Source organism: Vipera ursinii (assembly GCF_947247035.1).
Source record: "Vipera ursinii genome assembly, chromosome: 1".
Classification (NCBI taxonomy): domain Eukaryota; kingdom Metazoa; phylum Chordata; class Lepidosauria; order Squamata; family Viperidae; genus Vipera; species Vipera ursinii.
The window spans coordinates 74,336,164-74,351,506 of NC_139512.1; the positions used below are offsets into that span (position 1 = coordinate 74,336,164).

A 15,343-nucleotide genomic window follows, 5' to 3' on the forward strand; every position below is an offset into this window, starting at 1 on the left:
TTCTTTCTTTCTTTCTTTCTTTCTTTCTTTCTTTCTTTCTTCTTTCTCTTCTCAAGACAACGTTAAGCCTTTTAAATAAGCAACATAAAAAACTGGCATGCAAACTTAATCTATGAAGATTTTTCTATTTTATGAGCCAATGAAAATTCATAGATTTTGCATTAGTGGGTGCAGGGACAGGCTGAGATCCTGGTGGAGATAGAGGGCTTTTAATGCCTCTTTGCACCCTACAGCTGTCCTGATTTGGAAGAAGTACTAAAGTTATTGTTAAGTAAAGGTAAAGGTAAAGGTTCCCCCACACATGCGTGCTAGTCGTTTCCAACTCTAGGGGCCGGCGCTCATCTCCATTTCAAAGCCAAACAGCCAGCGCTTGTCCGAGGACGTCTCCGTGGTCATGTGGCCGGCATGATTAGACGCCAAAGGTGCACGGAACGCTGTTACCTTCCCACCGTAGCGGTCCCTATTTTTCTACTTGCATTTTTACGTGCTTTCGAACAGCTAGGTTGGCAGAAGCTGGGACGAGTAACAGGCGCTCACTCTGTTACACGGCACTCGGGATTCGACCTGCCAAACTGCCGACCTTCTGATCAACAAGCTCAGTGTCCTAACCCACTGAGCCACCGCGTCCCTTAAAGTTATTGGTACTGGACAGAAAATTCCTGTTCCTCCACCACAGCAGCAAAATGTGCTAATTGTCCACACTTTGCACCATTGAAATTTAGTCACATGATGAGAGCTTCCACAGCAATGATTTGGTGAGCTAAATGTTGCCCGCTCTTGTTTTAATGGGAAGTGCAGATAAAATAGAAAAGGCATATGAACCTTCTCTTCCCTATTCCTAATTCCAATTTGGACTGGATACTCCTCTGCTTTCCCTCTTTTTTAGATATATTTTGCCATATACAATATGGCAGTCTTTCCCTCTCTCTCTCTCTCTCTCTCTCTCTCTCTCTCTCTCTCTTTCTTTCTTTCTTTCTTTCTTTCGGATGGATTAGACAAGAATGTATCAAGTGTGAGGAAACGAGGGGGGAGGCCTACTCATACAAAAGGCCCATCAATGAAAACTCTGTTCTCGACCCATAAAAGGAAGGCAGTTGGTGTTTGCTTTCCCAGCCTGGGTAGGTGTAGTAGTGAGGAAGAGATAAAGAATCAGGGGAAGTACTGAGTGGCCATGGTAAATGTGGTTGAAACAGAAGAACAGACTATCATTATAACCAAAGGGAGGGAACGGGTAAAAAAAAACTGGAAAGGATTTCTTAAACTGAATTCATTTCTAGCCAATTCACATACAGAGGAGTAAAGGGATGGAGTCTCTCTCTCCCATTCACCTCACATTTACTGAGTTCATTACCAAGAGATATGTTGTCAGGGTCTTGGAAAACTACTAGATGCCCCACCATATTTTCAGAAAACTAGCATTGACTCTACTGCACTCTATTTCGAAGCCAAATTTCTTAGTGGGGTGGGTGGGAAGGAATTTCACTTTTAAGGTAAAAATGATGCTTGCTCAAGCGGCATTCTTCCAGCTTAGCATTTAAAAGCAAGCTCCCACTGATTCGAAAGGGTAATTGGCAGGTGTTGGCAGGGGGGCAGAGGTCGACCGCGAGGTCTCTCATTTGTGGAGTTCCTCAGGGGTCGGTCCTCTCGCCTCTCCTGTTCAACATCTACATGAAGCCGCTGGGTGAGATCATTCGTGGCTTTGGAGTTGGGTATCATCAATACGCTGATGATACCCAACTTTTCTTTTCGACCCCAAACCACCCCAGTGATGCCCTCAACGTGATGTCCCGTTGCCTGGAGGCGGTTCGGGTCTGGATGGGGAGGAACAGACTCCAGCTCAACCCCGACAAGACTGAGTGGCTTTGCATACCTTCGTCCCGGGTTTATTCGGACATTCCACCTCTAGTTATGGGGGGTGAACTATTACCCCCCGTAGATAGGGCTCGCAACTTGGGGGTCCTCCTAGATTCACGGCTCACTTTGGAAGACCATATAGGAGCCGTGACTAGGGGGGCCTTCGCACAGGTTCGCCTGGTGCGTCAGTTGCGGCCCTATCTTAGCCGGGACGATTTATGCACGGTCACTCATGCGCTCGTGTCCTCTCGTCTGGACTACTGCAACGCTCTCTACATGGGGCTGCCCTTGAGGACTACTCGGAAGCTCCAACTGGTACAGAATGCAGCCGCGAGAGTGGTGTTGGGAGTCTCCCGATACTCCCACGTTACGCCTCTGCTCTGTGAGCTGCATTGGTTGCCAGTTGTCTTCCGGGTAAGATTCAAGGTACTGGTAACGGTATTTAAAGCACTCCATGGCATGGGGCCGGAGTACCTCAGGGAACATCTGCTGCCGGCATCAAGCTCCCTGCGCCCTGTGCGTTCCCACAGAGAGGGTCTCCTCAGGGTGCCACCGATCAGAGAATGTCGATTGGTGGCCCCCAGGGGGAGATCCTTCTCTGTGGGCGCTCCGGAGCTGTGGAATCAGCTACCGGTTGAGCTCCGGATGGCGCCCGATCTTCGCTCCTTTCGTCGCGATCTTAAGACATTTCTGTTTGTACAAGCCGGCCTAGCCTGAGGGGGAGTGTTGGGGTTATTTTATTTTTTGTTTTTTAACTTTTCTTGGGGTTTTTAGTGTTGTATTTATATTGTTTTTAACTAGGGCAATTTGTTTAATCTCTTTTTTAATGTTTGTATTCACTATTTTATTCTGCCCTGTGAACCGCCCTGAGTCCTCAGGGAGAAGGGCGGTATATAAATGTTATTAAATTAAATTAAATTAAATTAAATTAAATTAATTCTGGAGCTTAATGTTATAAACCTAGTTTACTCTTTTTTAAACGGATTTTATTTTTAATGTGACTTGTCTGGCTCCGGAAATAAGGGTTTCATTTTAAATACTTATGGTAGCATAGTGCAACTGATCTGTTCCTGTATTTTTGTTTCATAATCACAGTAAAGAGGCAGGAAGATTATGTAACTTTTTTCAGAGAGCTGAAATGTTCTTTTTTGGAAATGCATGTCCTCACCCAATGGCTCTCTTCCTGGAGGTCATTCTAATGGAAATTTTATATTATGCTCCTCAGAAGTATTATTTTCCAACAGGGTAGTCTGAATAGATGGCACTGACGTACAGGTGCCACAGACCAAGCGGAAGGAACACTCCAGCATTGGACAGGCAATGAGAGAAACTCCTAGAGGAGGTGACAGCTGACATTCTAACAATCCAAGGAATAGGATAGGGGAAAACATTGTTAGTTGTTTGCAACAATTTTAAATTTTTCACTATTGTTTAGAACACAAAACTCCAAGTTAGTTAGGGCCTAATGAAACTCTCTAATACACAAGCAAGAGAGAACTATGCCAAATAATCCCACTCTTGATGATGTGATTTTACATTAACTGCCTGTCTTGAGGCATGAACTGCAAGAAAGGGATATACAATGGCCTATATGAAAACTGGTCACTACAGATGCTGGTGTTTTCACAGTTTTAAGTAATGCTTCTAGATAGCTTGCTTATGTTTGGTAGGACTAGTTGAAAAAAGAACCCATCCTAGTTCCTTCCAGCTATATTTATAATTGTTTATTTATTTATAATTGAATTTCTATACCGCCCTTCTCCCGAAGGACTCAAGGCGGTGTACAGGGCAATAAAAGCTTTACATACAAAAGTTAAAATGAAATTAAATTAATTAAGCCCTAACAATAAATAATTAAAAATACCCCAAACCCTTAAACCAGGCCGGCCTGTTCAAATAAATAAGTTTTCAGATCCCGGCAGAAAGAGCGAAGGTCAGGAGCCATCCAGAGGTCAACCAGTAATTGATTCCAAAGGGCTGGAAGAACAATTTATATTGTGATGAAAACTGTAGTTCAAGATGATGGGAGACCTCAGTTTGGCAAAGATTGTTTTAATTCTCCCATGCTCGTAAAATAATTGTGGGGTTATTTTCTATATCACTTACAATAAGAAGCATAATGCCTTGGGGGTTAGTTAGTTAAGTGGCAAACTAGGTGAGGTGGAAGAATCCCTTGTTACCATCATTCTTAAGATGGTGCAGATCTGGCTTGTGACTTCAATCTCATTATTTCACCAACTTTGAGACCAAATCAAAGCAAGGGTTGGTTTTGAGGTAGGCAGTGATGCTTGAATGTGGTTTTGAATATTCTTTTAGCACGGATTCTGGCAAACTGAAGGATAAAGTTGCACTAATTGAACTGAATTACTTCTGTATAAATTAGATCAATAGTTGTATTTGTATGTTTCCAAAGAGAATGGTACAAAGTAGAAGTTCCTGTTTTAGAAAAGACCATGAAGGACTTAAGAATTGGATCACACCCCTGTTCCATCTAGCGCAGAAGCCAGTTTTCACAATGGCCAATCAAATACACAGAGAAGGCTACTTGTCTCCCGGTCACGCTGTTGTCAATCTTAGAAGCTACCAATCCTAATGACTTCCATAAATTGGCAGACAGCACTCCATTTCTGGTAGCAAATTCCAAGGTTTAATTACACATTGTGTAAAAGAAAATACTTCCTTTTGTCTTTCCTAATTCTTCCAGGATTTAATTTCATTAACTGATCTCAGGTTCTAGTTAGTACTTTAGGAATGGGAAAAGAGATTCTCCTTGGCACTTTATTTACACCACACTTTTGGTGTATGTGTAATTTTTTTACACTTCTATCATGTCTTCTCTCATTTTCCTCCTTTCTGGACAAAAACATCCCAAATATATGTAACCTTTCCTTATTCTTATTGGCTTCCTCTGAACCTTCTCTATCTTCTTTTCAAAGTGCAATCACCAAAGCTGCACAAAATGTTCCAGATATGGTTACATCTTTGTTTTATGTAATGGTGTTATGATATTGGTATCTCTATTTTCAATACTGTTTCTTATTATCTCTAACATAAAATTGGTCTTTTTTTTAAACAGCAGATGCACAATGCATCAATACTTCCATTTAACTGATTATCTTTATTCCAAGATTTCTCTCCTTCATTAGTCACCGCCAGCGCTGATTCCATTAGTTGATATGAGTAGTTAGGATTTTTAGTAGAAGTAAGCTCCTGTCAACTTTTTGAATAATATCAACAACCAGAAAAACTAGCAGTAGATTAATGACATACTCTTTTGAAACCGGTATAAATTATAGTCTATAAACTACATAAAATTGGATTGTTGTGTGTGCAATTGCTTCTCTGCTACCATTTTTCAGTGTGGTAAATAATTAGACTTTTTATCAAGGAAGTTGAAGCTTGTTCTAGTGATGGCTGATTACACTACTAATTCCTGATGCCCTCTCTTTTGCTTATGGGGATGCTGCTGCATGTTCCTGCATATGTTTTTCGGCATTGTTTTGAAGTCCAGCAGTTTCTTGCGCTCGGTACATCGGTAAGCATTCACTCCATCTCTTCTGCAGTGGTAATTATCAATAAAGCTTTTCCAGAAAGGTAACTGTCTTTTGCACCAAAAAGGGGAGGGGAGGGGGGGAGGAAGTAACTTTATAGCACCTTAAAGGCGCTAATATTACGTTTTTATGGTTTAGAATCTTACATCTGATGAACTGGACTCTGTTTGATATCATATATCACAATATCTGTGTTAAATTATAATACTTTAGAAAACTCTTCCTGTTTTTATTAACAACACACAAAAATTAAACAGATTTACGTATTTAAGAAACATGAAATTAAATAGCCATCTTAATTTAATTATCATATTATCCAAAGTTAAATTCTTCCATCCTTGGGACTAAAGTCATCTTTAGAATCCATGAATGGCACATATCTTTTCAAGTATCAATTTTAAAATAAGGCATTAATCGGTATTTCCAAAAAAAAAAGTCTATTTACCTATAACTATGGAAGATTTTTTTCCACAAATTCATGAAAAACATAAAGTTTTCCTAATATTTAACCACAACCTTAAGAATCTGAGTCTAAGGCCCAGCTGTTGCTTCATCACCAAGCTATTCAGACCACATTTGTACATTCTGCAAAACACAGGATTACTAGCTGTATTTTAGGGAACCAGCAGCATTCTGCTGCATCCAGACCTTTTACTCCCACCATGTTTCTTTTGCTTATGTGAGTGGCAAAATGATCCAGAGCCTTCACATTTACTGTACATGTCTAAACCAGAGATATAATTCAAGCAAGTTAGAAAGCATAGCATTTGTTGCTAGCTTGAAATACCAAATGTGATTGACAGGAGAGAAACCAAGATCCTGGATATTGCTCAATTGCTCAAGTGAAATGTAATGTGAGGCTCTATGTCCTTTCTTTGTAGAAATGAAGGAAAACTTGAATCGCAGCCAGAGGTTGATGTCTGGGAAATCCTTCGAAATGCTCCGCCATCAGAATATGAGAAAATTGCCTTTCAATATGGCATCACTGATCTACGGGGAATGTTGAAACGCCTCAAGCGCATGAAGAAGGAGGAGAAGAAAAGCACAGGTAAGAGAACATGTTTTCCTCCGCCATTCAAATGATTTGTCTCCTTTTAGAAAAGTGTCCTATGCAAACAATGTATATATATATATATATATATATATATATATATATATATATATATATATATATATATATATATATATATTCAAACTGTGGTCTTTCTTCTCCCACTTCTATTTATCTAGAAAAGCACAGCTGGCTCTATAAAATTAGAAATGAAAGTTAAAGCTGACAAGGATAGGAGAAAAGAAAGAGGAAATTTATAAATAATGAAGGGAGCTTAGAAAAAAAAAACCATCAACTAAACCAGACATGTCAAACACAAGGCCCGGGGACCGGATGCGGCCTGCGAAGTGGTTTCATGTGGCCTGCGAAGCCATCCTGGAAACAATGAGGGAACGGCCCCCATTGCCTTGGCCCTGGTCCAGAGACCCTCAGATCTGTCCCACTCCTGCCCAGGCCCCCATAGGCACCCTTGATGCCAATGATGTAGAGTTGGCCACGCCCACCCAGTAGGCCACACCCACTCTAGCCACACCCACCCAGTAGGCCACGCCCACCCTGGCCATAACCACTCGGCCCCCTGAGGGAAACCGCAATGCTGATTTGGCCCTCAATGAAATTGAGTTTGACCTCTGAACTAAACCAATGAAAGTAAAGAAAGAGAAAAGACAGACAGGGTAGAATAAACCAATACTGAATGGAAGATTGGGAGTTAATGTACAGTGTTCATAAACCAGCGGTGTTGGCATGATCCAATACATTTGTCAAAATAACAGAAGCACTATTGTGCCGTCATCATGGAAGCTCTGTCAGTTTTCTATATGCATGTTATATCTTGACAGATATCCAGAAGGGCCAGACTTGAAATACTCTTCCAGCATTGTCTCTCCTCGATACTTCCTACGGGCATCCATGCAAGGGGGGAGTTCCAAAAGTCAAATAGGTGGTTGTAGTTCGGCAGTCAAGGCTCCACGCATTTTCATGTGTGTGCAACATCAACTTGAATCACACAATTGCAACTGCCACTTCAAAATTTTTCACACACAACACAAGTACACACTTCCAAGTGTGAATACCCATGAACATACATTTTAAAAATATAAGTCTTAGTCTGGCTGTAATTTAGTGCCACACAATCCTTCCTCGCAAGCCTTCAGACAAAGCTTCATTTGAAAATTGGCTCGCAGGCTTTTTGTTCTATACAATTTTTAGTGGGATTATAAAATTATGGATGCTGTCGTAAGGCACTTCCACACTAGACAAATTCATTCAGAACAACTCCAAGATTTATAGGCTCATATACAGTAAATGACGTGGTGGCTCAGTGGGTTAGGACACTGAGCTTGTCGATCAGAAGGTCGGCAGTTTGGCGGGTCAAATCCCGAGTGCCACGTAACAGAGTGAGCGCCTGTTACTCGTCTCAGCTTCTGCCAACCTAGCAGTTTGAAAGCATGTAAAAATGCAAGTAGAAAAATAGGGACCACTACGGTGGGAAGGTAACAGCGTTCCGTGCGCCTTTGGCGTCTAGTCATGCCGGCCACATGACCACGGAGACGTCCTCGGACAAGCGCTGGCTCTTCGGCTTTGAAACGGAGATGAGCAGCGGCCCCTAGAGTTGGAAACGACTAGCACGCATGTGCGGGGGAACCTTTACCTTTTATACAGTAAATAGATTTAAGAGCAGAGCTTGTTTCTTTGTTCCTTGGCTGCATTGCAATTTATGGGAAGCTGCTGTTTTCCTTGCATCACTGAAGTTCTTTGAAGCTTGTGACAGACAGCTTTCCCCATTAGAAGAGAATAGTTGCAACCCAGAATCAAACTGTGGGGTTCTGAGCTTGATTGTTTTCTTGCAGCTATTTCATTGCCTGACTAGGTAACAGCATCAGTGCTGGTGATATTACCTAGTTGGGAAATTAAACATCTGTAAGAAAACAACCAAGCTTAGAAAGCGCCAAGGACCTCACAGTTTTCCCATTGGTAGAAACTTTTGACTAACTTCAGTTTCTAACTTCAGTTTCAAACTTCAGTTTCTGAGCTTAAGCCAGTCTCTCTTGTAGAGCAATTCCACTTCTAAAGCATCATACCAAGATGTAATTCTTTCTATTGAAGATTATTTTTAATACAGGAAGATGAAGACTAATAAAAACTACTATAAAGAAAGAAAAAGAAGAGAAAAAGTAGGAGAAAGCTAAAAGTGAAAGAAAGGGAGAGGAAGTAAAAACATGGAAAAGAAAAGAAGCTTCCAATTTTATAATAGCAGTTATACATATAGTTATAAATGTACTTCTTACTCTATAGTTACAATATATCTCTCTTCTTTCTATAATCTAGCCTGTCTAATCATCAGAATTGTTGTGTAGTGGGTTCTGGAGAGCAGGAAGGACGCCGAGACGATGAGTACAGCATAGCAGATCTTTATTAGGTGGAAGTGACTGTACTGGGGAATAGGGGTTACCTGCACTCTTATATATACCTGGCCAGTACCTGGCCAGATACACAACCAACCAATCAGTTTGAACCTCTGTTTCCCGCCGAAACCTATTCCCACCAAAACAGTTACAGTTCAATGCCTCCTGGTAGTGGCTGCTATGCAAGTGCTTAAAATGTTTCATTAAGCCTAATACATAACACCCCTTCCCCCTTAAAGATCAAACAATCTCCCCTATATACAATGTGTATCTTACAGAGTTAAACAAGTATGGTAACACGCCCCATAATACCTAGACCCAGCCTCCCCTCATTTACACACATAGTCGGCGAGGTAAGCGGGTGGCCTATGAGACCAGGATGAACGTCTTAGGGGTTCTTCCCCCTTGTGGACTAATGCTTTATCGGCATGCCCAGGGGGTCCAAATTCACCTGGACTGGGGAGTCCATATGTGCACTACCGCTGGCCATTTCTGGTAGACCCACCCCAACGTCAGACCCTGTGGCCGGGTTAGTCCATTGGTCTAGAAAGGGTTGCTATCCTGGTTGGTCAGGGGTCTCCTGAGGCAGTTCTGTGTCCCCGTGGTCCTCCTCAGCCTCTGTTGCTTGTTGGTCGCGCTGGTCGGGAGGATGTGAGCTGGTTTGTGTGCCAGCTTGAAAACTCAACGAGGGGTGAGTTTCCCTGGTGTCGCTAGGTGACCATTCTGGAACTCTTTTCCTTACTTGGTCTATGTGCCGTCTGACCTGACGACCCCCCTCCGCCCTTACTATGTAATATTTCATTTCATTTCATTTCATTTATTGGATTTCTATACCGCCCTTCTCCCTAGGGACTCAGGGCGGTTCACAGGGCATATATAAATAGGTATACAAAAATTAAAAGAGAATTAAACCATGCCCAATTAAAATACAGCAATAGTAAAATAATAAAACCAATTAAAAAACCCATATTCCCCTTCAGGCCAGACCAGCTAACTCGAACAAGTGGGTCTTCAACCCGCGACGGAAGGATCGGAGGTCCGATGCCATCCGGAGCTCAACCGGCAGTTGGTTCCATAGTGCCGGGGCACCCACAGAGAAGGCCCTCCCCTTGGGGGCCACCAGTCGACATTCCCTGACTGGAGGCACCCTGAGGAGGCCCTCTCTGTGGGCACGCACAGGGCGGAGGGGAGTTGACGCCGGCAGCAGGTGGTCCTCGAGGTATCCCGGACCCATGCCATGTAAGGACTTAAAGATCATAACCAAGACCTTGAACCTCACCCGGAAGACAACTGGTAACCAATGCAGCTCGCGGAGCAAAGGTGTAACATGGGAGTACCGGGAAACTCCCAAGACAACTCTCGCGGCCGCATTCTGTACCAGTTGGAGCCTCCGAGTGGTCTTCAAGGGAAGCCCCATCTAGAGAGCATTACAATAGTCTAGGCGAGAGGTCACGAGCGCATGAGTGACCGTACACAGGGCATCCCGGTCCAGATAGGGCCGCAACTGGCGCACCAGGCGAACCTGGGCGAAAGCCCCCCTAGTCACGGCTACTATATGGTCTTCCAGGGTAAGTCGTGAGTCTAGGAGGACTCCCAAGTTGCGAGCCCTATCCACGGGGGGTAAGAGCTCACCCCCCATAGAAAGCGATGGAACATTTTGAATGTCCCGGGATGCCAGAATGTACAGCTACTCAGTCTTGTCAGGGTTGAGTTGAAGTCTGTTCCTCCCCATCCAGACCCGTACCGCCTCCAGGCAACGGGACATCACAGCCTGGGCCTGGGCTTTTATCCTGCCACCCTGTGAATACCCAAGGATCTTGTCTGAGGCTGTCTCAGCTGCTATGACCCCTGCATGGAGGGGGCATTCAGGTAGCTCCTGGATTGCTAGTATCTGGGCAGCCGGCGCCGGATCTGGCTCTATGTTTGCTAGGGGTAGCCTACTTAGGCCATCCGCATGACCCATCTTTTTCCCAGGCTTATGAACCAATTTAAAATTATAAGCTGATAAGAATATTGACCATCTAAGCATCCTTGGGAACAGTATTTGGGGGGTTTGTTTGTCAGTGGTGAATAACCCTAATAGAGGCTTATGGTCCGTGAACACTGTGAATTCCCTACTATACAGGTAGTCATGGAATTTTTTGACCCCAGCCACTATTGCCAGGGCTTCCTTGTCTATTTGTGCATAGTTCCTCTCTGCCCCTGACAAGGTTCTCGAGTAATATGCAATGGGGACCTGTTTGCCATTTTCCTCCAGGTGGCTTAGCACTGCTCCCACTCCATAGGGTGAAGCATCACAAGCAATGCAGATAGGCTTTGTTTTTATGTAGTGTATGACCGTGGATTTGCTGGACAGTAAGGCTTTTAGGTTCTCAACTTGCCCCAGGTGTGATGACCATCGTTCGTGATGGCGGATGTTGAATTCTCTGGGCTGGCCAACCTTCGGCATCTTCCTCTTGTTCTTGGATCCTGCTCCACCGACTCAGACGGTTGGTTCTGAGTATGTGAGGCCGCTAGCGTGGTGACTAGCTGGCCGTAAAAGTGGGGGGAAAGATGCCTCTTTCCTCCAGCACGCGAAGCCGTCTCCTCGTGAATTCAGCTCTTTAATGCGAAGCAGTATCCCACCTTCGTCACCACTGTTGTGTAGTGGGTTTTGGAGAGCAGGAAGGACGCCGAGACGATGAGTACAGCATAGCAGATCTTTATTAGGTGGAAGTGACTGTACTGGGGAATAGGGGTTACCTGCACTCTTATATATACCTGGCCAGTACCTGGCCAGGTACACAACCAACCAATCAGTTTGAACCTCTGTTTCCCGCCGAAACTCATTCCCGCCAAAACAGTTACAGTTAAACGCCTCCTGGTGGTGGCTGCTATGCAAGTGCTTAAGATGTTCCATTAAGCATAATACATAACAAGAATCATAAATTGAGCCATCTTCACCAGCCATTCCTCCATTGTGGTTAACACCAAATCTTTCCATCTTTGTCCAATATATCATTCTTTCTTTTAAAGCCAGCAGAGGGATTGTACCTTGGCTGTTCAGCAGCTATTTCCCATTGCAACCATTCCATTTCATCAACAAAACAGAGTAGGGTATTTTTATAGTTCCAGGATGGCAATAGCTTCAGGCAAGGTACCAGTTAATTGGTATTTAATGCACTTTTCTCTTAATCCATGTTCTCAGCATTTAAAGGCTGCTTTATAAAGATAAGTGGAAGCTATAATGGGAAAATGCCTTGAGTAAGTGTGTAAATTTTTAAAGTAGGGAGGGGAGAAGTAGCAATGAATCAACTGAAGAAAGTTGGGACTATGTGAAAACAACCAGTCATTATAACTGCAAAATATGATCTAGATTGCAACAGAATTAAACCACCTCAAATGCTACAGTAAAAAAACAGAGATGAGGAACCAATGTAGGAGAATATTTGTAGTTCAGGGTTGAAATTAGGGATTCTTGGGGCTCTCTGGGTTTGGTTGTTTTCTTGCAGATGTTTCATTACCCAAACTAGGTAGCATCATCAGTGCTAGTGGGGAAAGGTGGGAAAATTTTGTTTTGGTGTTGTAGACTTGACTTCAGCAGGAATTCTTGTTAGTGAGTATGTTTCTAATCATATTTTGGCAGCACAGCAATCAAACAGGACAGATACAGACTTTAAACGGATAGTTTAGGACTGCAGAAAAAACATTTGCAACCAGCCTGCCTTCCGTTGTGGACCTGTATATTGCATGAACCAGAAAGAGGGCTGAGAAAATATCTACAGACCCCTCACATCCTGGACCTAAACTGTTGCAACTTCTCCCCTCAAGATGCCGCTATAGGGCATTGCATGCCAAAACAACTAGACACAAAGATTAGTAGAGTGATTGCATTCCCATCACTCTGCCAAATACCTAACTCTTGCAACACTGTCTTTTGCCTAAAGATGAAGTAGTCTGCGTTGCTATTATCCTTGTCATCTTCTCATCCTTCTCATCTTATCTTTCTCACCTCTCATCTTTCCTACTACCTTCTCCTATTGGTATATTATGATTTATCAATTGTTGTTTGTCTTATGATTTATGATTGTATCTTATGATTTATGATCTAAGACGTATCATTTTGTTGTTGGTATGTACACTCAGAGCTTATGCACCAGAGACAAATTCCTTTTGTGTCCAATCACACTTGGCCAACAAAGAATTCTATTCTATTCTATATGCAGGCTTGACTACAAAGTACTGAAGTAGTAGAGCTTGCCATTGTCAAAAAAAATGCTGTCCTGTGTGCAGAGTATGGACTTAGCTGAATCTCAATGAATGCCAGCAGATGTTAGTATTAGGTTTAAAAATATTTAGATGATCTTCTAAGCTAAATCTTCAAAATGTTTTTGAAAATGGCAGTAATAGTTTACCTGGGTAGAAATTACGAATATTAGGGAAATATGAGCTTTTTTGTGTGAACAGAGAGATAAATTATTTACACTGAAGTTAGTGATTTCGATGCCAAAGTTAATTTAGATTAAAAGACAGTACCTAAATTGAACATGGTAACAGCGTGTAAACTTAGTAAAAGAGAATTCAAAAAATTATTTCATACACTGTTTGCTTATCAGGTAAATTAAATTTACAGATCCTACCAGCGAATCATTGTTCTAAGAAATTACTAGGGATTGAGACCATAGTAAAACTGGAACACCCAGAAAGAAAACAGATTAGTATTAGATTAGCTCCAAGAAAGATGTAAAACTGTTCTGAGAGAATAATTTCACTTATATACTATAAGTAAAATTATTGCAGTGCTCAAAACAGGCAAATATTGGATTCTAACAATGCATTGTGGTGAACACAACTGAATAAAAACAGTTTGAAGCTTATGTGTTTAATAACCCTTTTTGGTAGCTGTAAATTTACAAGATTTCCATTTGGTATTTCAACTGCTGCTCTTGAAGAATAGAACAGTATAGAGCTGGAAGGGACCTTGGAGGTCTTCTAGTCCAGTCCCCTGCTCAAGCAGGAGAACTTATACCATCTCAGAAAAGTGACTCTAGTCTCTTCTTAAAAATCTCCATTGATGGAGTGCCCACGATTTCTGGAGGCAAGCTGTTCCACTGGTTAATTGTCCTCATTGTCAGGAAGTTTCTTCTTAATTCCAGATTGCTTCTCTCTTTGATCAGTCTCCAACCATTGTTTCTTGTCCTGCCCTCTGGTGCTTTGGAGAATAGTTTGATGCCTTCTTCTTTGTGGCAGCCCCTCAAATACTGGAATACTGCTATCCCGTCACCTCTGTTTCTTCTTTTCTTTAGACTAGCCAAACCCAAGTCCTGCAGCCATTCTTCATATGTTTTAGTCTCCAGGGCTTTGGTCATCTTAATTGCTCTTCTCTGAACTTTTTCCAAACTCTCAACATCTTTTTTGTGATATGGTGATCAAAATAGGCTGCAGTATTCAAGGTGTGGTCTTACTAGGGTTTTATAAAGCAGTACTAGTACTTCACGTGATCTTGATTCTATGCCTCTGTTTATACAACCCAAGATTGTATTAGCATTTTTGGTTGCTGCTGCACACTGCTGGCTCATAGTCAAGTGATCATCCACTAGAACTCCAAGGTCCCTCTCACAGTTACTGTTTTTAAGCCAGATCTCACTCAATCTGTACTTTGATTTTTTCTGCCTAAATGTAAAATTTTGCTTTTCTCATGTTACTCGTCCCAGCTTCTGCCAACCTAGCAGTTCGAAAGCATGTAAAAATGCAAGTAGAAAAATAGGGACCACTACGGTGGGAAGGTAACAGCGTTCCATGCGCCTTTGGTGTCTAGTCATGCCGGCCACATGACCACGGAGACATCCTCGGACAAGCGCTGGCTCTTCGGCTTTGAAACGGAGATGAGCGCCGGCCCCTAGAGTTGGAAACAACTAGCACGCATGTGCGGGGGAACCTTTGCCTTTACCTTTTTAAACAAGAGCATGATAAAAGAGTAAAGTATTGAATAGATAGAAAGAAAGAAATTTGGAATTAAATGGAGCAAAATGTGGATTTGGATTGGCAGAAAAAATCTTGGTAGTATTCTTCCTATGAATGTACAAATCTGATAACATTAAAACTGAAGCTATTATTGGAATATGTATTTCACAGAATAAAGTAGACTTGCCAAAACTTTTAGAGATTGTTGCTTGCTGGCTAAATTTATAGCTATGCTTTTTATTTTTCTGACAAGTTCAACAAGGTTGTTGAATTTCTGTGGGAGGGCATTTGCAAGCTTAAGGCATTGTTAAATAGGGTGCCACTGCTGAGATATTATGTTGGCAAAATGTTTACTGTTTCTATTCATGAGAGAACTAGAAGTTTGGGGCAAGATTGTTTCAAGATTGTTTACTAGGATCTTATGCTTCTAAAGCTATGACAACTGAAGACAAGAATTATTCTTATACTGAAAAAGAAACGTTAGCTTATTCTGTCTAATTGCACAAGGTTTATTTATCAAAAGACAGTGAAGGCAGAAG

The 15,343-nt window shown here is 42.2% G+C and overlaps 1 protein-coding gene across 1 annotated transcript in view; it reads left to right on the forward strand.

The window, feature by feature from the left end:
- The window catches only part of MYBPC3 (myosin binding protein C3), a gene marked incomplete at both ends in the record, with an annotated part of 87,121 nt that overhangs the window by 24,671 nt on the left and 47,107 nt on the right, over positions 1–15,343 (forward strand). Inside the window, 1 exon segment of the mRNA XM_083356348.1 lies at positions 6,287–6,453. Coding sequence (XP_083212474.1) covers positions 6,287–6,453 — 167 coding nt within the window.